This window comes from Rattus norvegicus, chromosome 7, assembly GCF_036323735.1.
Source record: "Rattus norvegicus strain BN/NHsdMcwi chromosome 7, GRCr8, whole genome shotgun sequence".
Taxonomy (NCBI): domain Eukaryota; kingdom Metazoa; phylum Chordata; class Mammalia; order Rodentia; family Muridae; genus Rattus; species Rattus norvegicus.
In genome coordinates, this window is record NC_086025.1 from 101,894,954 (window position 1) to 101,907,225 (window position 12,272).

Here is a 12,272-nt window from a genome sequence, read left to right on the forward strand (position 1 = left end):
GAAGAGACAAGTAGAGCCCTGGGCTTCTCCGGGCAGGCAGCCTAGCCTAAACAGTGAGCGTGTGATGTCTACTCTTGGTTGCCAACTTGACTGCATCTGGATTAAACTATAATTCAGAAATGAAGGGCATGCCTCTGAGAGATTTCCTGCTTGGTCTGAAGTGAGATAGGAAAACATAAACCTTTGATCTGGATCTTAAAGTGGGAAGACACCGCCTGCTGAAAGCCTATATGCGGACATGGAAGGAGGAAGCTTTCGCTCTTTGCCTGCCTGCCCTCACCTGACTAGCACATCCCTTTCTTCACTGGCATTGGAGCCTACTCCTTCAGGATCCCAGTGTATACAGTAGACCAGCTGAGACACCCAACTCAGTGGACCGATCAACTATGAGATTCTTGGACTTTCTATTCACAGCCAGACACTGTTGGATTAGCAGAACTACAGCCTGTAAGACATTCTAATAAGTGTCCTTTTCATATATTGATATAATCATTCCATAAGTTCTGTGACTCTAGAGTACCTTGATGAATACAGAGCTCAAAGCCAGTGGGACACCCTGTCTAGTAGACAGAAACTGAGGATCAATAACTGAGGATCTCTTCATCTCCCTATGCATATCTGTATACACCAGAACACACACACACACACACACACACACACACACACACACACACACCAAAAGTTAAAACATTCAATGCTGCGTCCAGGCCTTTATGGGCCATAAGTTGGTAGGAGCTTTCTAGGGAGAAGTGTAGTAATATGTATTTTCTGACTAGGCAGACCTATAGTCAAGAATTTAATCACACGAACATACACATATGTAAAGACATTGTACTAAGTTGTTTATAATACACAAGAAAAATAGTAATATAAATTGTCACCAACTGTGCCCTGGCTGGTCTCAACACTGGAATATGGGGACTGAAAAAGCTGATGCCACAGTACCACATAATAAAGTATAGAAATAGAGAGATAAGTTCTAGCCCAGCTACATGAGAACTTATTACTGCACCCCAAAATCAGACCTAGCTCTGGGAAGAACTCAGTATGTCGAAAGATACCCTGATCCTAGTCATCCTCAGAAAGGTCAGGGGTGCAGCAGGAGAAAGCGGTGGAACCACAGGAACAGGCACTAACGGCAGAGAACTAGTTCTCAGAAGGACCAGGTAGACACCAGAAAGGCTGCCTTGACCAGAGCTGCTGAACGTGCAACAAGCAGTAGGGTGCAGAAAAGAAGAGAGGAGGCAGTGTTCATGCATATATCTGTGTGTCTGCATGTGGTGTGTAAAAGAGACAGGCAGTGAGATGGAGAAGCAGAGACACAGAGAGAACAGCACTGTCCATAACCCACATCAGTGAATTACAGAGCCAGGGCTGTCCAAGTTTCAGCTTCAGAGATGGTATGACTTTATCCTAAGCAACTTCTCTCTAAAGCCTTCCAAATGACTTTAGGTTCCCGCCCCCCAAACACACACACACACACACACTGAAATCTCACACTGAGGGACAGCAGCCAGCCTACCGCCATGTCAGGGTTCTATTAACACACAAAGTAGCAAGGGCCACGTGATCACCTAGAGCGCTCTATAGAGGATTGGAAAAATGTTTTAATCAGCTGCCACAGATGCTGGCAATGAGCCTCAGCCACCCACCTGGACACCTGTTAAGTATAAATTGATGAATTACTTAATAATTCATCCAATCTGTGCTGAGATTTTGCATACCAAGCATCTTGCTGCATCAGTGGGAGACATTTACAGTTTAAAAAAAAATTAAAAACAGCAATTCAAGAGGGTGGCCTGGGGTCGAAGGCCAGGTCCTCTTGTTACCTAACAGACAGCAGGCAGATGTCTTCCCTTCTCAGTGTTCAAGTGTGCTGTCCTTAGAACACAGGAGACAAAAGAGCTATAGCCAGATGGATATAACAGCTAACAGCACTAATGTACACTGGGTCTTCCGACTACTATGCTAAACTCCACAGAGGTCCTGTCTCATTTAACACTCAAAGCACTCACACAAATTAGCAGTTTTTACTCCTGTGCTATCGATGACAAAACTGAAGCTACAGCAGGACAGCAAAGCTGGAGCAGCCAAACCTTGACACATGCTGGGCCCCACATAGCACACTTAGGACACCACAGCACAGCCCACCTTGAAGGCAGGAAAGAGTGTGAGCATCAAACAACCGCAGGCCCACAGCAGTGGCCGAGGCGCCCTTGAAATAGCTCTGCATCTCCCTCTAGAAGGTAATCTGCAGATGTGCCAGGGTATACCCACTTCATACCATGCTTGGGGCCACCCTTGACCCCACTTTATTTGCTTCAGAGTTGAAATCTAGCCAGGAACATAGACAAAGGAAGTCCATGCTGTTTTTTTCTTCAAGAACAGCCACCACAGTCTAGTCTTCAGTCAGCAGTGACCGATCAGCCTGCCTTTCTTGGCTCCATCCGTCCACTGAGTATCACCTTACCTCACACTCAAGACTGTCCAGGTCCACTGTACTCACATTCGAATGCATGTTCTTGATGACTGCCCTTCTGCCCATCAACACTTTGCTTCCAAAAGCTCCTCGACTCACCGAGGTAGAGACAGAGTTTTACCACTGCTGTGATACCCACATCTCCTCTCCTGACCAGCATGCCGTGGGTCTGACCTACTGCATGACATCTTCACCTCAAGGACTATTCTAAGATCAGTAAGCAACCACTGAACCAGACGGAGAGACCTGCTCGAGCACACAGCACTCCCAAGTACAAGCCTGAAAGCAGGTCTTAGCTGCCACCGCCCTTGATAAAACCTAACACACAGCACTGACCTGCATCTCCCTCTTCACCCAGGTTCAGCACAATGATGCAGATGTGCTTTCGCAGCTGGCGCGTGTTGGAAAACTTCCGGCAGCACTTGCTACACTCCAAGCTGCTAGGGGCCAGTCTGCTCCCTTCTTCTGGAGCCAGGGGACCATCCTCAATGGGGCTCACGAGGTTTTCTACTACTTCCTCTTCAGTGCTGGGCTTCTTTGTGGAACCCTTAGGCCTGCCTCTCTTTCTCTTCATAACCAAAAACTCTGTAAAAGAAACAAGGCAGGAGGCAGTCACATGAGGGGCAAAGGAGGACAGTTACTCAACTTCTTTATGTAGGAATGGTCCTGTGTTTCGTTAAAATAAGAGGTCTGAAGCAGTTCCCCAAATTACCAGCTGCAAGTATCTTTAATGTTAATGCCGATGTATCTATCTACTAATGGCAATTGATTTTGCAATATCCTGCTTCAAGACTATCAACTGGACAAAACCTTTGCACGCAGTCCTTCAATAAAGCTGGAAGGGGCACAAGTTCATATCGTGGCTGGAAGTACACAAATTCTGTCCCTTATTAATCCCTGCTTCCACTTAAATCCAGTTCTCAGAAAGTGCTTCAGGACGCCTTTGTAGAAGGTTTTCAGGGACTGCTGAGAGTGACACATTCCTAATGAGTTACACAACTATTCTGATTATGTCAAAGACTCAAATTGTCCTGGTAAAAAGGAGAAAAAATATTATAATGTAAAGCCACAAATTGCAGAGCAAAAGATAATATTTTTCAAGTTGCCTAGTGACCTGGGGATTTTTAAATAGCATGATCCGAACTGCTTCAGAGTGAGTTCCAAACTACGATACGAAGCATTCTGGTCCATTAGAGCTCATCATGAGGCTGGAATGGAGGTGGAGTGAAGCAGGGAGCGGGAATCAGGTAGAACCGCACACAATCATGTGGGCAGGGACTGTAGAACCGCACACAATCATGTGGGCAGGGACTGTAGAACCGCACACAATCATGTGGGCAGGGACTGTAGAACCGCACACAATCATGCGGGCAGGGACTGTAGAACCGCATACAATCATGCGAGCAGGGACTGTAGAACCGCATACAATCATGCGAGCAGGGACTGTAGAACCGCACACAATCATGCGGGCAGAGACTGTAGAACCGCACACAATCATGTGGGCAGGGACTGTAGAACCGCACACAATCATGCGGGCAGGGACTGATACAGTTCTATGGACATGGTATGCCAGGGAAGGACTCTGAAAAGCTATGGCCCCAGATTGATGGCGCCCCCAGTGCTAGAGCTGTCACTGGACAACCCCTCAGGGTTGAGGGGTCCTAGGGTTTGGTGCCATCTTCGGTAAAGGCTTGGTTGTGGAAAGGTGAGACTTGCAATGAGAAACACCAGCCATTTTATTCAACTTAGCACCATGGCACCCTTTAATTAAGGGAGTCACCCAAACCCATGAGGCAGGGAGGGAAAGGGGAGCAGTCTGCAAGGCAGAGCAGCATGACTGCAGTGCTCTAGCCAGCCAACCCACCTCAAGCATTCAGGGACCCTGGAATGGGACAAGAAACCCCCTGGGAAGGGAGCACCCCGTGAGACAGAGTCTCTGCAGAGATACAATGCCAACCACAGGTCAGCACTGCCTGAGGATCTAGGCTACAGCCTAGGAAGTGCGGACCATTTCAGACTTCAATCTATCTCACTAGGGCATATGGGCTGGGTAAAAATGGAAGTAAATAGAGACATGAAGACACACTAAGAGACTGTACAAAGCTGCCAACCGATTAAAGCCCTTTGGTCCCCTTGCCATCCCCTAAATACCACCATCAAGGGACAGAGGCTGTGTTTGAGGAGGACCAGCTGCTGGGCACTGAAGGTTGAAGGAAGGAATCCAGTAATGGAATAAAAACAAAGCCTTTATGCCAGCGTCTTGCAAATGTCCTATTATTATTCTTTACAGCAGCATGTGCAACCCAAAGGAACAGCAATTAACATCCAAGAAGCAGCATTAGCAGAATCTATAAAAGACCCACCTCACACCCACCAGCTTAGCTGCACATGGCACTTACTGAAGTCTGGCCCAGCCCTAGCCTGGTGGCTAGCAATGCTCTGCTGTGCAGACAGAAGCTGCTCTCTGAACGTCCTGAGCATGCGGCTGTGTAGTCAAGATAGATTTAATCCATGGAGAGGTATGATCCTTGCCCTGGGTAACCTCCAGCCTTTACGTGCTTCCTGATAGGTGTGTCTATGTCTGCCTGAAAGTGTGACCTAGGTGCCGTGTGAAGGGGACTTCACAACACGACATAGCAGCTTGGCCCTCCAGATGGACTGAAGAGAATTGGTAATTCCAGGAGGGTAGAGGTCACAGAAGAGCAGTATGTCTTCCAGACCAAAGTAGAGGCTGGGTGCACTAGAGCTAGAGGGACTTCCCGTGAGTTCCCACCCCATGCACCAAGGATGGAAAGGGGGTGATGAGCCCAGCCTGGGAGCCGTTCTAGTCGCAGCCTCAGCCTGCATGGAGGCTCTAACTGTGTTCTGCAAGTTCCTCTAGCAAGTCGGCAAACCTGAGGAAGACCAGAACAATCCACCAAACTGGAGCTACCCATTCAGAGGTTCAGCCATGGCTGGTGTCTTGTAGAGAGCTGTGTCCTCACCTGTAGGACGGGGAGACTCAGCGTAAACAGTACCCCTGCTTTGACAAGGGATATCCAGGCACGTATGTGCTGGGCTGGTAGGTGCTGATGACACACAGCAGGAGCACGGCACAAAGAGCAGCAGGGCAAACGGTGAGTCTCTTTGCCAGTGAACTGCTCTAGGCAGGCAGAGGCCTCCTCCTGACTGTGCCGTATGTCTCTTAGCACCTTAGCCAGTGTCCTGACCCCACAAAGCCAGGCAGACTGAACTAATGAGCAGTGTGGAATCTGGTGGTTAAGAAAGAAAAAAATCAGCCCTGAAAGCCTCCAACACACAACAGCGACAAAACTAATCTTCCATCCTCTCCATCCATAATTCAGATCCTCGAAACCAATTAGTTAGCTAAAAATGAAATATTCATAAATGAGCTTGGAATAATTTAAGTTCTGAAAACAAGTTGCTGCTGTCAACTACCCACATTTTCATGAGGAGCTGTGAATTCTGGAGCTGGGAAGAAAAGCACGCAGCCTCAAGTCAAAGCACTAGAACAGACTGGCTGCCTTCCTCCTCAGCTCCTCCCTGAGTCCCTTGCCTCAGACTGTCACTGGGCTCTGGCCATTTGTCCTAAGTCTACAGAGGAAGTGACTCTGCCCACTCATTTCTGTCCTAGCCTTCTGTTCCAGGTTTTTCCTGCCACTGGCCCTTGTCTCCTTTTCATTTCCTGACTCTGGAACATCCCATTGTTCTGAACAAGTCTGCCCCACAATCCTCAAACAAGGGGCTGTCTTCTGGAAATGGAGCAGCTGTGATTAGGCACACTACCCAGCCCTCCTAAGGTCGAGGCTGCTGCCATCCCTCACAGGAGGAAGGCTGGCAAGGGCTAGTAGCCCTCTCTTGAGGTTCTGGCCCTCTTCACCCTACACCAACGTCCCAGACGCACAAATCTAGGAGGTGCTAGGATATATATATATATATATATATATATATATATATATATATATATATATATATATCCCTGTCAACCCCCACCCCCACCCCAAGTCCACTTCCTTCCCTGTAGGTCAGACCCTAATGAACATCCTAAAAGGTGGTTCTATCCAAATCTTAGCACCTTCTCCTTGACGCTGCCAATGGCTACTGGGGCAGGACTAGCCATGTCCTCACTAGATTGTCACATGCACAAGTCCATGGACTGTGTATTCAACTACAGTTTCCTAAGTCCTTTTCCTCTCCTCCCACTATAAACCCTGAGGCTTGAGCTGCCTTTTAATTCCTGGGTCTTGCTGGTTCTTAAATGGAAGTAGAGAGGTGTAAACAGGTAAGTAGCAAAATAATCAGTGTGTGACAAGAGCCAAAGGGGCTTTTGGAGAATGAGCTGTGTCTTGTGTTCTAAGTTTCCAACAAAAGAAAGGGACCGAGCCATTGTGTATCTGAGCCTATGAATTCAACTCTCTTTGTCAGAAAAATCACCCTTAAAGATCCAAAGCCAAAAGCCCTAGCAAAGAAAGGAAATAATCAGGTAGAAGTTTTCAAAACAAAACAAAACAAAAAGCCTAACAAATAAAAAAATTATTATAAGCCTTTCCTTTGTACATCTCAGTTTGTGAGATTCTTTCCCAGCTAGTATCTTATTTTATTGTTAAAAAAAACCTTTGTGAGATGTGTACACCAAACATAATTCACTCATTCAGAAACAAAACAAAGACCTAGAGATGCCCAAGGCTTGGCACTTTTTCCGAAACCATTTGCTAGACATGTGGAGCTGGAAAGTGGGTGCTTTTATTCCCTACCATAGACCTTGCTCCTGAAGCACCTCAGGGCTGGCTAATGATAGATAGTCAGCTGTAAACATCTGGATGGACCCATGTATAGTGCAGAGAAAATGCCTTTGAGTTGAGCAGTCCAATCCTCCCACCTCAAGTTTCTAAGCACACAGATCTGTCTCCACTCTACAGAGCCCCTGATAGAAATGTGGCCACTGTAACAGTAGGCAGTGTAGTCCAGAATGGCTGGCAGAATGACAACTAGATGTTATTTCACTGTGGCCTTAACATTCTGAGTTACAATATCCTAGTTAAGAAAGTACTACAGACAGAGGTGGCACTGCCTTAATCCCAGCACTCAGCAGGTATCTCTGTGAGTTCGAGGCCAGTCTGGTCTGCAGCACTAGTTCTAGGACAGCCAAGACTACACAAGGAAACCCTATCTCAAATTAACCCAAAAAAAAAAAAAATCAAACCAATCAGGCTATCATTAAATAACATGGCTCCTGTTCTCCTATTCACTCTGACTCAGTGGATGCTCTCCCTTCATTTTGTCTTTTAAAATAGCTCACACCCATGAAAGCAAAGTGGAACTGAGGTCACACTGGCTTTCTCATGGCCTTCCGATGCTCTTCTATGGCAGCTTGGTCTCCAGTCACTATAGCTCCAGATACTGGGAAGTCTGGTAAGAGTAACATTGTAGGGCCCTGACAGTCAATCTCCCTGACATTTATTTCCAAAGCCCAGGAAGCAATAGGGGAGACAATGAATTATTTATCAGAACCTGGAGAGAAGGAGCCTTTTAGGTTTCTGAACAATGCCATTCTCCTCTGTGGGGAAAGACTGCAATCCTGTTCTACAGCACAGCTGAGGCATCAGAAGGCAAAGGCCGACGCTGTTTCCTCCCTGCAGTTTCATCAGCCATATTGTGGAGAGGACAGTCATAGTTAATAATGCTGATGTATATACAGCACAGGCACCATACTGAGCATGGCACAGGCTCTCCTTCATTTAATCCCCAGGGGTGGGACATCAGCCACACTATCCCAATTACACAGTCAAGAAAACTGAGACAGGGTAGATAGATGGCTCAGGCACTAAGAAAATTTGCAACTTCTTACAGAGAACCCAAGTTTGTCTCCTAGCACTACATCATGTGGCTCACAACAACTTGTAACTCTAGTTTTATGAATTGTGATATCCTTTTGTAGTTTCTGTTGGTACCACCACACATGTGATGCAGTAGATATACATGCAGGTACACACACATACATACACATGAACACACACACACATATAAAGCAAACTAAATATATATATATATATATAATTATACATATTTAAAAAAGAAAACAAAAAACCACTGAGACTTGCAAAGATTAGTTAGCATAACCCAAAGTCACAGGACTAGTCAGTAGCAGAGGTAGGGTTTGAACAGAACTCTCTTAGTCAGTAACCTTCATAACGATGTCAGAGCAATATACTCATACACCATACAAATGGCTTTATCTGTAACAAATGTCCAGAGGAGACAACCTAACTGTTAGGTTTCAAACCTGAGACAAACGGATGAGATGCCTATATCACATATCCACCAGATTCCCCCACTGCCTACCAGATTCCCCCGGCACCCCTCAGTCCCTACCTTTTCTTTACCGCCCCTTCTAGCTGGCATACACTACCCCCTACCCTAAAGTAATCCAACCATTTTGGCTACCTGTTCTCTTTGTACCTTTGAGTCTCCGAAGTGCTGTACCTGATTGCCCTCTCCCTCTCTCCTCTCCCTTTCCCCTCTCTCCTCTCTTGCTTCCCCTCCCTCCTCTCCTCACGAGACTCTGTGTCATGACGACTCTGGACTCTCACAGACATGTCTGGCTCTGGCTGTTCTCTCCCTTTACCTATACTGAACCACACTAGCAGCAGCCATGTCCATCCCTGTTTATTGATTGTTTTCATTCATTTACTGCTGAATCCTGGGACCAGTCATGTTCGTGCTCTCTCTCTCTCTCTCTCTCGCTCGCTCGCTCGCTCGCTCCCCCCTTCCCTTGTTCCTTTCTTTCTTTCTTTCTTTCTTTCTTTCTTTCTTTCTTTCCCGAAAACTCGGGACTAGTCATCTTCTTTCCTTCCCTTTATAAATTTCTTTTTCCTTTTTGAATTCAATAACAGGTCTAAAGGTTTTGATATCAACTTCCCCAGGAAGCCTCCTTTTACCCTCAAGCCAGAGCATATGATCTAGCATAAGTCTAGGCATATGGCTTAGCCTAGACTTAGCACCGCAAAAGCACACAGCCAGGGCACTCACAGTACCTCTTACACATCATCCATCTGAGAGGCACAGGCAACAGGCAGAGCACTTGGGACCCCTAGCATAGCACCCAGAACGAAGCAGGCCCACGGGCAATGGGTGGTGAATATACAAGTGGGAAGGAAGGGGAAGATGAAAAGGAAAAGAACGTGTTCCCCTTGAGGGTCAGCAAAGGGCTGTAAGATGAAATGCTGTTGTTGGAAGACCATAAATTCTTCAGTTAACAATGACCCAGCTTTCCATGCAGACAGGATCAAGACACCCAAACTGCACATCACAGTCATACACACACTCATGAACACAGCAGGGAGAATGAACTTGATGCTCAATCTACTTGGCAATTTTGTTTTCTGACTCACAGCTTGGAACACTGCCAGAGACTTGATTTGCAGGAGGGAGGAGGTGAAAGGTCATTTTGCAGACCACATCTTTGGTGAACAGAAAAGATTACAGGGCTATCAAATAAAGCAGAGGGTTTAAGGAGACTTCATGTTATAAAGGGAGAGAAAAGCAATAAATCAATTACTACTCAGTTAAAATTTTAATTAAACCATTTCAAGTATCTCTCAAGTTAAAATAAATTGTGAAGGTTAAACCTGGGTGGCAGCCCTTAGAGAGAAACTAAGCCTGGACAAGCTTCAGGCTTTCATAAAGAAAAACAGAGGAACACTGAGCTCCTAATAAAGACTTTGGAAGAAATTTTCTCATTGTAAGAAGATGGTTTTAATTAAAGTCTTAAGGAATACTTTTTAAAATTAAAATACACAAGCAGTTAATCTATTAAATACAAAAGGACAAAATGTACTAGAGGAGAATTTAGTCAAAAGTAAATTGTACCACAGAAGAAAGTGACAGAGAAAACCATCGAGGTGGTGACTCCCGGCCGTCCTGTGCTGCTGACCCTCCTCAGCAGAACAAGGTTGCACTTTCCATGACCACCATCATCCAGGACAACGTTAATCCAAACATATCAAATGAGCAATAGCAGAACTAATCGAGTCCACAGGATGATGAAATCTCTAGGTATCATCTCTTCATTCAGCATATATACACTGCATATGCTACCTGTCTGTTAGTCCTTCCATGGTGACCTTGGTTAAGAGAGTAACTACCCAAGGATCAGTGCTTATGTTTCACCAATCTTTATTCTACTTAATAATGGCCACAAAGTACAAGATTAGCCATGCTGGCAATTTTATTACAGACCATCATCTTAATTGTTCTGTATAATGCCATTGTTGCTAACCTCTCTCAATGCTACATATGTATGGGAGGCAGAGAAAGGTAGATCCTGAGAGTATGCTGACCATCTAGCCAAATCAAAATGCTGAACTCACAATTAAAAGAGAGACCTGTCTCGAAACAATAAAATAGAGTTAGAGGAACACATAACATCCTACTATTGCCTCCACATGGACATACAGAGACAAATACTATACACACACACACACACACACACACACACACACACATACATATACACACACACAGGCACACACATACACACACACAAACACACACACAAACACACACACACACACAAACATACACACACATATACACACACAGACACACACACACACACACACACACACACGCTCAAAAATATTAAACACAGAATTATGTAACCCAGACATTCCATTCCTAAGTACATACTTAAAAGAAATGAACCCATATATATGCATGTGAAATCTGTGCATTAATATTCATTGAAGCATTATTCACTATAGCCACAAAGCTCAAAGAAGCTAAACTGTCATTAACAATGAATGAATGGATAAAAGCATGGTATGTCTGTGCACTGAAATGTCATTCACTCATGAAAAGGAATGAACTGGTACATGCTAGCACATAGATAAATCAGGAAACCAGCACATTAAGTGAAAGAAGCCAGACACAGAAGGCCACACCTTATGATTCCTGTTTATATGAAACACACAATGTGGACATCCACAGGGACCCATCAGAGACTGAGTTCCAGGACATAAAGGGAAATATGGTTGCTTAGAGGTACAAGTGTTGGTTTGATTTGGCTTTACAGTGACAAGAATGTTCTAGAACTAGGTAATTATAATAACATACACATTTTGATGCTGGTTAAAGTCATGGAAATATATGCTCCAAGGTTGTTAATATGGCAAAATTTGATGTCAGTGTTATCTCAGAAAAAGTCGAGCAAAAATAGAATTAGCAGTCTGAAAAAATAGGTCATAGAAAACGTAGAACGCATAGAAAGGAGCAAAACCTTAGGAAACGCTAACATGAACACAAAGACCCATACTTCGAGCAAGCACTAATGGATTATTAGCATTTCTTCTGTTTCTATGTCTGTGATACTTCTTTCTACACAAAATACATAATTTTCTTGACAGCGTATCTCTTTTCTCTCCAACTTTTACACAATGCACCATGAACACTATACACTGTGTATTTATGCAGGCTCTGTTCCGGCAAAGAGAGAGTGTACTCATTTAGAGGTCTTCAGAATGCTCTGTGAGAAAGACTGCCCATTAACATTATACCCAGGTCTAGAAGCTTCTATTTTTCCATACTCATATCAACCAAGAATACCAGTATATGTTTAAGAGCTTTCAGCAATCTGATGATAAAAATTAAAATTATGTATAATTGTAATTGACATTCTGTTGGTCACGAGTGATGCTTCCTGTGTGGAATGAAACAGATTCTATAAGAGACAAGGTGAGGCAGCAAAGTCAACATCAAGAAATCAGAAGGGGACAACTTCAAATGCTGACCCACA

General features: G+C 44.8%; 1 protein-coding gene across 7 annotated transcripts in view; it reads right to left on the bottom strand.

Annotated features, from left to right (window-relative positions):
• Zfat (zinc finger and AT hook domain containing) overlaps nucleotides 1–12,272 on the bottom strand; it is a 175,220-nt gene that overhangs the window by 119,038 nt on the left and 43,910 nt on the right. For 6 of the 7 annotated variants that reach the window (XR_005486668.2, XR_005486669.2, XM_006241713.5 and 3 more), the window contains exon 3: nucleotides 2,816–3,064. Coding sequence is in view for 5 of the 7 variants with exons in the window: in XM_006241713.5 (XP_006241775.1) it covers nucleotides 2,816–3,064 (249 nt within the window). In the remaining 2 variants the exon portion in view is untranslated. The remainder of the gene's footprint in view (nucleotides 1–2,815; nucleotides 3,065–12,272) is intronic. The other variant, NM_001134957.2, reaches the window with a different exon arrangement.